At 48.0% G+C, this 14,316-nt stretch overlaps 2 protein-coding genes across 2 annotated transcripts; one reads left to right on the top strand and one right to left on the bottom strand.

Annotated features, from left to right (window-relative positions):
• The first annotated feature begins 3,776 nt into the window (after positions 1-3,776).
• Positions 3,777-8,124, top strand: LOC136528290 (monosaccharide-sensing protein 2-like). Its single transcript, XM_066521236.1, has 6 exons — positions 3,777-4,040; positions 4,244-4,340; positions 4,729-5,295; positions 5,392-6,338; positions 7,073-7,260; positions 7,356-8,124. Exons 2-6 carry the CDS (start codon positions 4,262-4,264, stop codon positions 7,798-7,800), a joined length of 2,226 nt encoding a protein of 741 aa, XP_066377333.1. The 5' UTR covers positions 3,777-4,040; positions 4,244-4,261; the 3' UTR covers positions 7,801-8,124.
• Positions 8,125-11,003: 2,879 nt separating this feature from the next.
• Positions 11,004-12,376, bottom strand: LOC136539429 (RING-H2 finger protein ATL80-like). Its single transcript, XM_066531383.1, has one exon. The coding sequence runs from the start codon at positions 12,118-12,120 to the stop codon at positions 11,323-11,325; it is 798 nt and encodes a 265-aa protein (XP_066387480.1). The 5' UTR covers positions 12,121-12,376; the 3' UTR covers positions 11,004-11,322.
• Between the last annotated feature and the right edge of the window lie 1,940 nt (positions 12,377-14,316).

Genomic DNA, 14,316 nt, shown 5'->3' with positions numbered 1-14,316 from the left:
TTTTTCTTTTCATCTTCATCACTTGAATCATCTTTCTTGCCCTTGTTCTTGAACTTGTCTTTCTTGGGCTTTGTGCATTGATGAGCTAGGTGGCCAAGTTCGCCATAATTGTAGCAATCCATCTCGGAGATTGGCTTTCTTCTTGAGCTAGTGAAGAACTTCTTCTTGCCGTCAAACTTGATGCCACTCTTGTTTAGCTTCTTTAGCATCTTGGCAGTCTTCTTCACCATGAGAGCAAGACTTTCTTCATCATCTTCATCACTTGAGCTCTCATACTCAAGTCTTGCCTTGCCCTTATCTTGGCTAGCTTTGAATGCTAAGTCTTTCTCTTTCTTCTTTGTAGAGGATGAGTCATCTTGTGGTGTGATGTGCATATACATCTCATGAGCATTGATCTTTCCCAAGATTTGTGTCGGTGTAGCGGCGGAAAGATCACCTTGATGTAGTATGGTCACAATGTGCCCATATTTGTCAATGGGGAGGACACTCAAGATCTTTCTCACAACGTCGGATGGTGACATTTGAGTAAGTCCAAGCCCATTGACTTCCTCTACAAGAACATTTAAACGAGAATACATTTCATTAACACTTTTTTTGGGAAGCATCTTAAAAGAATTTAGCTTTTTAATTACAAGATGATAGCATTCCTCACGCTCACTCTTGGTTCCCTCATGGAGCGCACAAACGTCCGACCATAGAGCATGGGCATCTTTGTGGTTCCTTACACGATTGAACACATCTTTGCAAAGGCCTCTAAAGATGGTGTTGTGAGCCTTTGCATTCCATTTTTCATAGTTTACTTTATCGCCTTGAAGTTGTGCGGCATTCTTAGGTGTTGGGAACCCTTGAGAGGCGGCTCTAAGAATTCCAACATCTAGAGCTTCTAGGTATGCCTCCATGCGAATTTTCCAATATGGAAAATCATCCCCCTCGAAGATAGGAGGAGGTCCATCCCCATGAGACATCTTGCTCTAAGCGGTTAAGCTTAAAAACGTGAGCACGAGGCTCTGATACCAATTGAAAGGATCAAGATGCCCAAGAGGGGGGGTGAATTGGGCTAATTCTAAATTCTCTTGCAATAATCAAATCCTACGGATAGCCCAATTAACCACTTGTGCCTAGAAAAGTGTTTCTATCAAATTAACACACAAAAGACTTGCAACCTATGTTCCAAACTTACTCAAGCATAGCAATTCTATGAATGTAAAGACAAGTATTGAATTGCTCAAAGTAAATACTTAAAGTAAATGCTCAAAGTAAATGGAGAGAGGAACGCGGCGATGTTTTGCCGAGGTATCGGAGAGTCGCCACTCTCCACTAGTCCTCGTTGGAGCACCCGCACAAGGGTGTAGCTCCCCTTTGATCCGCGCAAGGATCAAGTGCTCTCTACAGGTTGATTCTTCGACACTCCGTCTCGGCGAATCACCCAAAGCCGCTCACAACTTGAGTTGGGTCACCCACAAGCTCCGCCGGGTGATCACCAAGCTCCCAATCACCACCAAGCCGTCTAGGTGATGGCGATCACCAAGAGTAACAAGCATGAACTCTCACTTGACCACGCGAAGCCTAATGAGAAGATGGATGCACACTTGTCTACTCTTGATTCACTAATAAGGTTTCACTCTTGGATTCTCAAATCACAAACACCTCACTAGGATCTTGCTCTTCTTGGCACTCACAAACGTGTTTCTCAGCTGTTGGAATGAGCAAAAGTAACTCCACACACGAGTGGAGCTTCTATTTATAAGGCAGCCTAAAAAACAAACCATTATGAGCTTCTGCAGGATGACCGGACGCTCCGATCGTTTTGACCGGACGCTCCGGTCAGTTCAACCCGCGCAACAGTTTTCAAGTGATGACCGGACGCTGTCAGGGTCCGGTCAGTACTGACCAGACACGTCCGGTCGCTCTTGGATGCTTGCTGTAATCGACCAGACGCTAGATACTCAGGGTCCGGTCACCACTGACCGGACGCGTTCGGTCACACTTTCTCAAGTCTGGACCCTTACTGGAGTCGACCGGACGCTGGCCCTCAGCGTCCGGTCACATTGACCTTCCAGCGTCCGGTCACACTAGACTTGTTCTCCTCGGTCAAATGAACTGACCGGACCCTGCGGCTAGCGTCCGGTCAGTATTTGACCCTCCATTCACTTCCAACTCTCGATCATATGTGAATGAAGTTTGCTCCAAAGGATCTTAGACATTCATAGGAGCTACCTAGAGCTAGTTTTAACAAGTGTGCACCACACCTAACTCACTAGACTCAACTAGGTCAAGCTACCCGTTCATACCCCCCTTAATAGTACGACCAAAGGAAAAATAAAGTCCTAAACTATTCTAAGTGTCTCTCCAACTCCAATCGACACTTAGAACTAGTCATCCTTAACCTTGTCGTCAATCCTTTGAAAACCGAAATGATTTTCATCGTAGGGGCATGACAACCTCGATTGCCCAATCGATCTCCATTACCATGACCTAACTTTATTTGCCTCTGCAAAACACACGTTAGTCAGAGTAATCTTGTATTGTCATTAATCATCGAAATCCAACTAGGGGCCTAGATGCTTTTAGTAATATTTGGAGATCTAATTAAAAAATATATGTTGAAGGTTATTTTTATCAAAATCTTTAGACCATGTTTGGATTCCTTGTAATAACAACTAATTGCTAAAACTTTAGCTCTTATTCTCAAATAAAAAACTTTAGCCCTTGAAAATGGAAATAGGAGGACTAATGGGTGGACAAAAGTAGCCAAATCCCCAACTATCAGGGACTAAACAATTAGCTAAAGATCCAAACAGAACTGGACGAAACTTTAGCTAGCTAACTACTAGTCAACTAATCACTAGTCCTGTTTGGATCCTCAACTAATTGTTAGTCCCTGGTAGCTGGGTTCTATGGACTAGTGAGCTAACAACTAGTTAGGGCTTTGACTAAACTTTAGTCCACCCATTAGTCTTATTGCTTGATCCTCAAGGGCTAAAGCTTAACAACTAGCTATTAGTCAAATGGATCAAACAGGGCCTTATTTCTAGCAATAAAAAAGATACATACAGACTCTTAGAAGCCGCTTGCCAAAGGTCCTCTAGCCGAACTGGTTAGAGGGTTCCAGCGGCACCTTTCAGGTTCTGAGTTCGAACCCCCTTAGGATGAATTTTAGGTCTGAGGGTAAAAAAATCTTCTCGTTTGTCCCACGCCAAAGTACATGTATGTGGTCATCCCGTCTCATGGGAATGCAGTGCCGCTGTATATAGGTAGAGCTAGGGTTCGGTAATTTTCTCGATCTGCGTGAAATGATCTTCTTCTTATCACGAGATGCGGTGCCGCTGCATATGGGTGAGATTAGGATTCAGATGATCTTCCTTTTGAACCGGAATACCGGGGGCTATCTAGCCGCCGCGGTAGGTTTTTTTCTTAGAAGCCGCTTAAGACCTCTGGACAAACAATTCCTTATTAATCGCAAGCACACAATGCCTAGGTGTCCCACACGAGGTTAAGCTTGGATCCAAGGAGTCTCCTGCCCCGCACAATAATTATCCCCTGACTGTGCCCACCTGTTAACAGACATTATGCACGCCGATTCACACGCCAAGGTTAGCTCAACACACCACCTGACATACAACGGCCCCACATACAACGGCCCCACATTCAGCCTCATTACGGGTTACAGTCTGGGTGCCGTTTGAGAGAAGAAAAAACAACGCTGCCTCTCGCTCTCCTCTCTAGTCTCTACACGCACACAAGCTGGTGACCAGGACCCCCACCCAGCACTCCGCTCTCATCTCACCCCCCCCCTCCACCACCCCGGCCTTCTGCCTCCGACCGCAGGCGGCAGCTCTGCTCTGCCCTGCCTTGGCCCCCCTCGCTCTCCAATCCCAACGCGCGGCGCAAAGAAAAGCTCGCGGCTTTGCCAAAATTCACCGCAGGTCCGCAGCACTTACTCCCGTCTGGCCACCTCACCACCTGCCGCCGCCGCTGTTTAAGAAGGTCCCGCGCCCGATCGGGGATCACGAATCTTGGCCGCCGCCGCCGGAGTGGGGGTAAGCGTGAGCCCTCCCTCCTGCTTGGGTCTGTTCTTTGTAGGCTGGTTCTTTTCGAGCCCGATTTGTTCTTTGTAGCCTGGTTCTTTTCGAGTCCAGTTTGTTCTTTGGTTCGTCTCCTTTGCTGGAGTACTGCAGGATTTGGTATGATGAATGATGAACTGACGACGCACGCTGTTGTCGCGTGTGTGGTGTCTGTGCAGGCGTAGATTTCGGCGGCCATGGGGGGCGCCGTGTTGGTCGCCATCGCGGCCTCTATCGGCAACTTGCTGCAGGGCTGGGACAATGCGACAATTGCTGGTAATTCACGATAGAAAAAGTCTAAATTTCTTTATACAGTTGCTCCCAGATACCTTTCTATGCTTGCCGCTAGGGTCCATGTTAGGTACAGTAGCAATTATTGGGATTCCTGTCGAGATCATGCTGTGTTTGGTCGAATTGCTTGCGTCATAGTAGAAAAAAATATTTTTGGTATTACTCTTCGATCACAAATTTACTGGGCAGCGGTGATTTCCTCAAGCGATTTGAATCTATTCCTAACGTGATTAAATAATTGGTGGATCCACCACACATGATCTCTCCATCTGAAACTTGCTGCCATCCAAGTCAAGATGTGTCAAAATTTTGAACTGACACAGATAGCTTGACTATGTTCTGACCCTGTTGGCCTGATGTCTGATCTCTCCAGGAGCGGTCTTGTACATAAAGAAGGAATTCAACTTGGAGAGCGAGCCCCTAATTGAGGGCCTCATCGTGGCCATGTCCCTCATTGGGGCAACAGTCATCACGACGTTCTCCGGGGCAGTGGCCGACTCTGTTGGTAGGAGGCCCATGCTGATCGCCTCGGCTGTCCTCTACTTTGTTAGTGGGCTGGTGATGCTCTGGGCGCCAAGTGTGTATGTCTTGCTCCTTGCAAGGCTCATCGATGGGTTCGGTATTGGTTTGGCCGTCACACTTGTTCCTTTGTACATTTCTGAGACTGCGCCGACAGATATTCGAGGGCTGTTGAACACACTGCCGCAGTTCAGTGGGTCAGGAGGGATGTTCCTTTCCTACTGTATGGTGTTTGGGATGTCCCTCATGCCCACACCTGATTGGAGGCTCATGCTTGGAGTTCTGTCGATCCCATCACTTATTTACTTTGGATTGACTATCTTCTACTTGCCTGAATCACCAAGGTGGCTTGTGAGTAAAGGAAGGATGGCTGAGGCAAAGCGAGTGTTGCAAAGGCTGCGGGGAAGGGAAGATGTCTCAGGTTTGTATGACTTTGCAACATATAGTTTATATGCAGCTGTAGTTTCTTTACAGTTTTGTTGATGAGTACTCATGCTGATCTGGATTGAATTTACAGGGGAAATGGCTCTTCTAGTTGAAGGTTTGGGGGTTGGCAAAGATACACGTATTGAAGAATACATAATCGGCCCTGATGATGAGCTTGCTGAGGAAGGTCTGGCTCCAGATCCAGAGAAGATTAAATTATATGGACCTGAAGAAGGCCTATCTTGGATTGCCCGACCTGTTCGGGGACAAAGTGCTCTTGGAAGTGCGTTAGGTCTCATCTCTCGTCATGGGAGTATGGCTAGTCAGGGTAAGCCCCTCGTGGATCCTGTGGTCACTCTTTTCGGAAGTGTTCATGAAAAGATGCCTGAGATAATGGGGAGCATGAGGAGCACATTGTTTCCCAACTTTGGTAGCATGTTTAGTGTTGCCGAACAGCAGCAGGTGAAGGCTGACTGGGATTCCGAGAGTCAAAGGGAGGGTGACGATTATGCTTCAGATCATGGTGGCGATGACATTGAGGATAACCTCCAAAGCCCACTTATTTCTCGTCAAGCAACAAGTGTGGAAGGAAAGGAGATTGCTGCACCTCATGGTAGCATAATGGGTGCTGTGGGAAGAATCAGTAGCCTGCAGGGAGGGGAGGCAGTAAGCAGCATGGGTATTGGTGGAGGATGGCAGTTGGCGTGGAAATGGACTGAGAGAGAGGGCGAAGATGGACAAAAGGAAGGTGGCTTCCAGCGTATTTATTTGCATGAGGAGGGCGTACAAGGCAACAGGGGTTCTATATTGTCATTACCAGGAGGGGATGTTCCTCCTGGTGGTGAGTTCGTCCAGGCTGCAGCTCTTGTGAGTCAACCAGCTCTTTACTCTAAGGAACTGCTGGAGCAACATGCTGCTGGTCCTGCGATGATGCATCCATCTGAGGCAGTTGCTAAAGGTCCAAGATGGGCTGACCTATTTGAGCCTGGAGTGAAGCATGCACTGTTTGTTGGCATAGGAATACAGATCCTACAACAGGTAACAAGTCTTTGCCTGTATCGAATATATATGCACCCCTTAGTGCACTTGGTATTGGTACTTAATTTAGCACTTCTGAAATGCCAAAAGAATTTCTTCTAGTCCTTCGATGCATTAAAGTTCTCTCTCAAAACTAAAGAGGTAAATTAAGCATGTTGATGCTATGTGCTTTACTTCTGCTAATAACTTTCTTAAGCTCTTACTTTTGGCCTTACCAGCAAAGATAGGAACCTGGGATTTATGGTAAGCCACTCAGTGGTATTTTACTGCTGTTTCTGAATAAACAAACTTGATGATACTGCTGATGCTAATCCGGTAGCTAGTTTTTCTGATCAAACTGCAAATCCTACTAATAACTCTTTAGTTCCTAGCATAAGTGAAGTCAGCTTTGATATCTTGTAGCAGTTAGCCAGTTAATCATTAATTTTTTTGCTGTGGTGTAATGCATAACGCAACTCTATTAAATAAAAAGATACTGGGAAAGTGCTGTGAGTTGGCAGTGGTGCTTTTCGGTGTTGTTTAGGTCACAGAACTTGAGTAATGTTATTTATCGGAAGTATGGAAACAGTATGCTAATATCTTCTCCCCTTTCATAAATTTGTCATATATGGCTTTAAAATGTTTCAGCATAACATTTCACATTTGTGGCATACTTTTTGTTTTTGTTTTAACTGTTTTTTCCATCAATGAGGTATATAAAGTGTTATTGTGTTCATTAACTATCTTTTATGTAGTTTGCTGGCATCAATGGTGTTCTCTACTACACTCCTCAAATTCTTGAGCAAGCAGGTGTTGGTGTTCTTCTGTCGAACATTGGCCTTAGCGCATCTTCTGCATCAATTCTTATTAGTGCCTTGACAACCTTACTTATGCTTCCAAGCATTGGTATTGCAATGAGGCTCATGGATATATCTGGAAGGAGGTTAGGCTTTGTGCTTCCTTTCTTATCTTTGCTTAAAGACATTCTTCAGTAGAAGTAAAAACCGTAATAATTCTTGTATCTTATTTCTCATTCAGATTTCTTCTCCTTGCGACAATCCCTATCTTGATAGTTGCACTAGCTATCTTGGTCGTGGTCAATATTGTGGATGTGGGAACCATGGTGCATGCTGCACTCTCCACGATTAGCGTCATAGTCTATTTCTGCTTCTTTGTCATGGGGTTTGGGCCTATTCCCAACATTCTCTGTGCAGAGATCTTTCCCACCACCGTCCGCGGCATCTGCATAGCCATCTGCGCCTTAACCTTCTGGATTGGTGACATTATTGTGACATACACGCTTCCTGTGATGCTGAATGCCATCGGTCTCGCTGGCGTCTTTGGGATATATGCCGTTGTTTGCATCCTGGCTCTTATATTTGTATTCATCAAGGTGCCAGAGACAAAGGGCATGCCTCTCGAGGTCATCACTGAGTTCTTCTCCGTTGGAGCAAAGCAAGCCAAGGAAGCCAGGGAAGATTAATCACCCAGACCCAGCGACCAGCATCGCTTGCGGACTTGCTGTAATTTTGTGGTTTGCACACTTCACTGTGGTTAATCCTGTGATGCCTTGTGAAAGAAACTTGACCGATGAAGTGGGGGACCGTAGGGCACCTAAAGAGATGATTTGGCTGTACATTGTGAGGCTTGATTCTGTCATAGGCTGGCCTTCAGAACTAGGAAGGATGTGTAGATCATCTGTTATTTTTTGCTTGGAGACTTTGTGCTTGTGTTCGTTGGAATTTTTTTTTGCCTATGTAACTAGTGGTGTATGACAGTTATGCTATTGGTTTCTTTGTGTTGTCAACTTCCTCCCAATCACGAGTTGTTGGCTAGTGCGTGGCAATCCTGTTGTTTTGCAGAATGCTAGTGCAGTTGTGTTTTCAGTTTATTGGTAGGTGCTAAAGCGAAAGGGCCTTCGACTTCCGGTTGTTGAGGAAAAGATCACTGGTGGTTTGTTCCTGTGCTCATCTCCATTAGGCATTAGTGGCAGAGAGAGTAGAATTCCAGCTAGCCGAGTGCATGAGTGCGTCTCCAATGGAGACAGATGAAGAATTATAGCCGCCTGATACGTAGGCCTCCAATTTGAGACTGGCAAGCACAATCCCTGTTGGCTGTTTGAGTGTAGCCAGTGATCAGTTCTAGGGCTTTTCATGGTTGCTTTGGCCTTTGGCGACCGATAATATAGCACAGAGAAAAAGGCCATGCGTTCGCTTCTAGTGGCCCCTTTGGTTTGGGAGGATCGGGATGGAAAAGCTGAGGTCCCAAGATGCCGGCAAAGCTCTTTATGTTGAGGAATATCTGGAGGAAGATCTCGGATGAGAGATGGTCCTCTCATTCAGTCATTTGCAGCTTTTCAGATATATCAGGGGCACACTACTAGAGTGGCATTGGCCTGTCACTGCAGCAGGCTTGGCCCTGTTCGTTTCTCTTATAATCCGTTTTTTTCAGCTTGTTTTTTTAGCTGGAACAGTGTTTTTCTCTCACAATAAATCAGCTGGAGCAGTGTTTCGGCTTTTTTCAGCGAAGCGAACGGGACCAATGGACAAGATTTCAGGGGTGGCAAATCTAATTTGATGAACGAAAAGAGGAGCCATACTAGTATTTCCTTTTGGTCAATTTAGTGGTGAAACTGAATACTTACTTAACAAATACTCGTACATCATATGCCTGTGTACACCGTGCTTTGGTAGCAAGCGGTGGGTGAGAAACTCCGGGACGTGTTAATCATTTTGAGCATACTTTGGTGATTATTGAAATCCATTTCTTCTTCTCTCTTGTTTGTTCTTTGGTAGTATTTGAGAACCTGACATAAACTCTTGCACATCTTGCCACCTCCGCAAGCCAGTCTTAGGGCCTCCCAATGCTACACGCTGTCTCGTAGCCCCAACGCCCACCTATACACGCCGTGGACAGATCACGCAAAACAGCAGTATGTCAGTGCTGCCTGCATAGGGCTACAAGACAAGCCTGTTCGGTTGGCTGGTTTGTATCGTTGCTGGTTCGTGAAGAAGTACTGCTGGCTGGTTTATGTGAGAGAAAAATACTATTCCAGCTAAAAATTTACTATCATTTACAACAAGCCACGACCAAACGAACAGGCTGACCATAGGGGCTGACAATTTGTAGAAGCTCTCGTATAAACACGCGTTGAGGGTGGATGAAACCATACTCTACACAACTTTATTCCTGTATGTCAGGGTAAAGAGAAAAAGGTGAAAGTGACGTTTGTGACAGGAGAAGAGGCCTGCGTTGAGAGATCGTTAGCTTCATTTCTCCTCCGAATACGTGGCATGTGACTTTTTTCACGAGGCATATGATTGTAGTAGCTGCGATGTGGCTGCCCTTACCGGAATGGAACCACAAACGTAGGTGTGTGCACCCAGAAAGCCATGACGCACTACCGTCACTAACGTCTGCTGATCCGAGCGAGCAGTGCATTCCGAATGGTGAAAGGGGTTTTGTCCATGTACTATTATTCTCTTTGTTCCAAAATATAAGACATTTTGCTTATATTAGCTAAAATAAGTTGCTAGCTGCTAAAAAAAACTGACCCAAACAACCTATCCTATACTCTAGTTTAAAGGCCATTTGGAACCACACAACCTCGTTTATAAAAAAAAAAAACTATTAGCTGACTCAGTGACCCTCTCTCACACACTATTGCAGCTTATAAAATGTTTAGCTGCTCTAAACGGGGCATAAGCCAGTGTGCTGTACATTTTCGAGAGAGTAAATAATAACTGTAACAACAGAGCCAGCAGAAAAGAGTTTCCGTGTTGTGGCCCTTGTGGGCTCGTGGCAGTTGGGGGAGCTGACGGCCTGACGCTATTTGTCTCGTCTCGTCACGTTGGCACCACCAACCAGAGACATGGCATGATCGCCCTCGCCGCCAACTCAGCCGCGCCGTCGTGTCGTGTCCGCCTGTCCGGGGGCGCGATCACCATCGCGGCTGGCTAACCAACCATGTCCATGTCCGACCTGGGGATCGGCGATTCGCGAGACTAGTAGAATCGATGGCTGACTGCACGTCTACACTCTACAGGATGCGTGCTATGCGCACAGCGGCACAGCTGAATTTCGTGTCGGGTGGAAATGGAACGACCTTTTTCAGCAGCAGATGCGGATCGACCGTGGATCCCAAAAAGCGGTAAACCAGCTCACGATGTTTCTGGTTCACTTGGCACAAGTTTCTTCAGCGTGAGCTGTTTGCAAGTTTCATCTGATGGCAGGAATAATGAAATGGAGCAGGTTTAGGATCTAGGAAATCTTTCCTTTTTTTAATGCGGTAACCGATGATGCTTCCAATCTATCTGATGGAAGGAAGACAAAAGCCTCGCGCTCAGGCACATGCTAGCTTTGGTTGATGGCCATCCTGGCGCGGCGAGGCAGCGACCTCTCCTGAAGCAGACTGCTCGACCACTCCATTTCGGACGCACATCACAGCTCCCCCTGCCCATCACCCACATTGACGCCTTGCTAGAAGATGATCCAACGGCATGTCAGCTTCCAAGTTGTAGACATCACAGAAATATAATGCCAAAGTGAGCACACCTAGTCTAGTCTACTGATGAGAGAAACTCCATGTTTCTTTTAATAAAAATATCCATGTTTCCAACCCTCTACTTCACTGACTACAAATAGCCTTTCAGTAATCAGTACAAACTAGAAACTACCACTAGCATAAATATAACACAAATATATATAATTTTTACCCCCAATTCACAGTTTTCCTTTTTACAGTTTTACAGTACCCGCTGCAAGTTTCCAACAGATGTCATATGCCCCCACAAGCCAAAGTTGGTGCAGAACTCCAAAAGGTTGTACAAAAAAGAATCACATTTTCCCTTCTAGTTATTCTTGGTTTTCATTGCTTTAGAGGGGATCTTGGCTGCGCTAATGACATATGGGCACGGGCTGATGGGGGCAGCTCAACAACCCACGAGTAGGACCGGCCTGGCCCCGCCCGTCAGACAAACAAACAACCAGCCAACTACTGCTGCTGCTACGGCAAGAATCCCCCACCGCCGCGGCCCCCTCTGCTGCCGCCGGCGGCGGCGGACGACGATGACGACGACGAGGCGAGGACGGCCTCCAGGACGACGGCCTCGCACTTGCGGCACCTCTTGGGCGGCGCCGGGTCGTCCAGGACGATGGGGCGGCGGCAGGACGGACAGGAGGAGTTGGAGCGCAGCCAGGTGTCGACGCACGCGACGTGGAACCCGTGCCCGCACTGCGGCATCACGCGCACCTCCTCCCGCTCGCCGAACTCCGCCAGGCAGATGGCGCACTCCGCCAGCAGCTCCTCCGCCTTCGCCTCCTCCTCGCCCTCCGCCGCCGGAGCCGCGCCTCGCGCCGCCGCGGCCGCCGCCACCGCGTCCGCGTACGCCAGCTTCGGCAGCGCTTTCAGCGCCTTCTTCTTCAGCCCCTTGCTGGCGGCGGCAGTCGCGGACGTGGTATTGGTGGCCACGCTCGCGCCGGTGGCCTGTTGCGCGTGGTGGTGGTGGCCGTGCCCGCCGCCACCGTCGCCCGGGTTGCTCGAGGGGGAGGACGCCGGGGCGCCGCCGTCGGCCCCCGCGCCCCTGTTGCGACGGCGGGACCGGGCGCAGCGGACGACGGCGGCGAGGCCCACGACGCAGATGAGCGCGCACAGCAGGGCGGCGAGGATCACCACGACATCGGAGTTGACGGCCGGGGGCGGGTCGGCGGGCGGGATGCCCGGGATGCGGTTCGGGTTGGGGATGGCGCCGCCGCTGTCGCTGCTGCTCTGGAGGAGGCGCCGCGGGTACGACGGCCGGAGCATCGCCGGTGGGTGAGGGGCGTTTCCGTCAAAATGCCTGGAGCGGCGAGAGGACGGAAAGGGGAGGTTGGGATGGTTAATGACGGAGAAGGGCAAGCGTCCGGGTGAAGCTTTCGGGTAGGGAGTGGGAGAGGACTGCCGGACCCGGACCGCCTGAGCAGTGGGCGGAACGGCGCATTTGACGACTATGCCCTTCGTGTTCCCCGCATCGCAAGCTTCCTACAGTATAACACTAATTGAAGGGGAAAACAATCCAACTACATTATTGGTCCTAGACTCCTAGCAACACTTTCCATCCATTCCCTCTACCGCCTCTACGGCTCTACCATGCTTAAAGATGGTAACAGGCTCTGATATCCGACGGGTATTTGATCCATTAGGGGATGGAGATGGGATCATATCTTTATCCGCGGGCATCTAAATGGACAAGAATCCATCCCCGATGGGTATAGCGGGTACGGGAACATTCTCTGTTTACCTGTCCCCGTTACCCGTTGGGGAACCCGACTATTTGAGATATCATGCGAGTATTACGCCCAAAGAAGCTCAACATAGGTATTTTGACCCAAATCTGAACAACAATATATATAGTTTGTGTGTTCTAGGAACTCTGGTTTAATTTTTCCTCACCATCTCCGCCAGCAGCACAAGCACGCCTGCCTCACGAGCGCTCGTGCCCCTCGCTTCCTCAGTTCGGTCTCTCTGTCACCTTTGCTCGTCCTCCTCGCAACCTCGTTCCTTCTCCTCGGCATCTTCGAGACTCCAACAATTATACCCGGATGAAGAAGAAACGTCTCCGTTTGCAAAGCTGCGACCCCAAATGTCCTTGTTTATCGGGTATGCAGTACCCGTCGGGTATCTGTTACCCGACCGATGCCCGACGGGTACGGGGATGGACAAGAATCTATACCCGAGATAGTTAATGAGGACGGGGACGGGATAAATTCTCCGTAGCGGGGAAGAGAACGTTCCGACGATACCCGACGGGTACATCCCCGTTGCCATCCTTAACCATGCTGGTATAAACAAGGTCCGTGCAAATATGCACCTAATACAAGGATTTTTAGAATTTTTAGTAAAACATATTACGAGAAAGGGAAATGACTTTGATGTCCCCTCAATCAGGCACTTGTGGTTCTTGCTACGGAGCCATGCCAAATAGCCATCTAAAAATGGCTCATTGCAAGGAGACCGGAGGATTTGAAGCCGTTTCTGTATTGAGGAGACGGAGCTACGATGACGTAGCTTTTTTTTAGTTCCTCATAAATTTTACACAAATCATTACGAAACTACAATTGAAGCTATTTTTGCCGTACATCTTTTTTTTAAATGGCTTCAGCTCCACTAAAGAAGCTGCTCGACAAAAGAAGCTGGAGCTAGAGCCCTGCCAAACTGGCCCATAGTCTCTAGATGAAGTTTCTCGCTAAGGTGTGAGCTACGGAAACTATCTAGTGGGTTTAGGTTGTGACTATCCTTATTATAATCCTTACATTCTGGGTCAAAGTTTAAATCCTTATATTTTGGAACGAACATTAGATGTTGAGACTTGAGAGCATAGCTCAATCTGGATATGATGAAGATTAGTAATATAGCTATAATGTTGGATTTGGTGAAGAGCAGAAAAACTAGGTAGAAGACTTGGTATGCAGGGAGAAGACGATGCATCGATAAGATGAACACTACTACAGGAATCAATTTGCGCAGTGTGGCCAAAATGGGCTCCATGGCGGGCACCTCTTTTGCCCGCCACGGTTAACCGGTGGCCGGCCACCGAGGCACCCGCTGCGGGAAAATGGTTTACCGCGGCGGCCCACCTTATTTGCCCGCCGCAGGAAATCGTTATTTACCACGGCGGGCAGTATGAATCACCCGCCGCGGTTAATACGATGTACCGTAGCAGGCTCTTTAAACTGCCCGCCGCGGTAAAGAGTTCATTTTCTGCGACGGGCGCTTTATATTGCCCACCGCGGTAAAGCCTGTATAAATAATCACCGCCGCCCCTTTGTCTTCTCCACGGGTCTTTCTCTCTCTCAAACTCATGGGGGAGGTTTTGCCCTAAAATTTGAAGAAACTTTTGATTTGAGTTGAATGGCTTGGATTTGAGGGAGGAGGACATCATAAGAGGTTCATAAAGGCTCCCCCTCTCTCCTTCCATCCTCTCTCTCTATTTCCATCACCTAGAGTTCTCTCTAGATCTAG

Source organism: Miscanthus floridulus, chromosome 2 (assembly GCF_019320115.1).
Source record: "Miscanthus floridulus cultivar M001 chromosome 2, ASM1932011v1, whole genome shotgun sequence".
In the NCBI taxonomy this organism is placed as follows: Eukaryota; Viridiplantae; Streptophyta; class Magnoliopsida; order Poales; family Poaceae; genus Miscanthus; species Miscanthus floridulus.
Note: the sequence above shows the minus strand (reverse complement) of the source record. Positions and strands in the feature narration are given on the sequence as shown.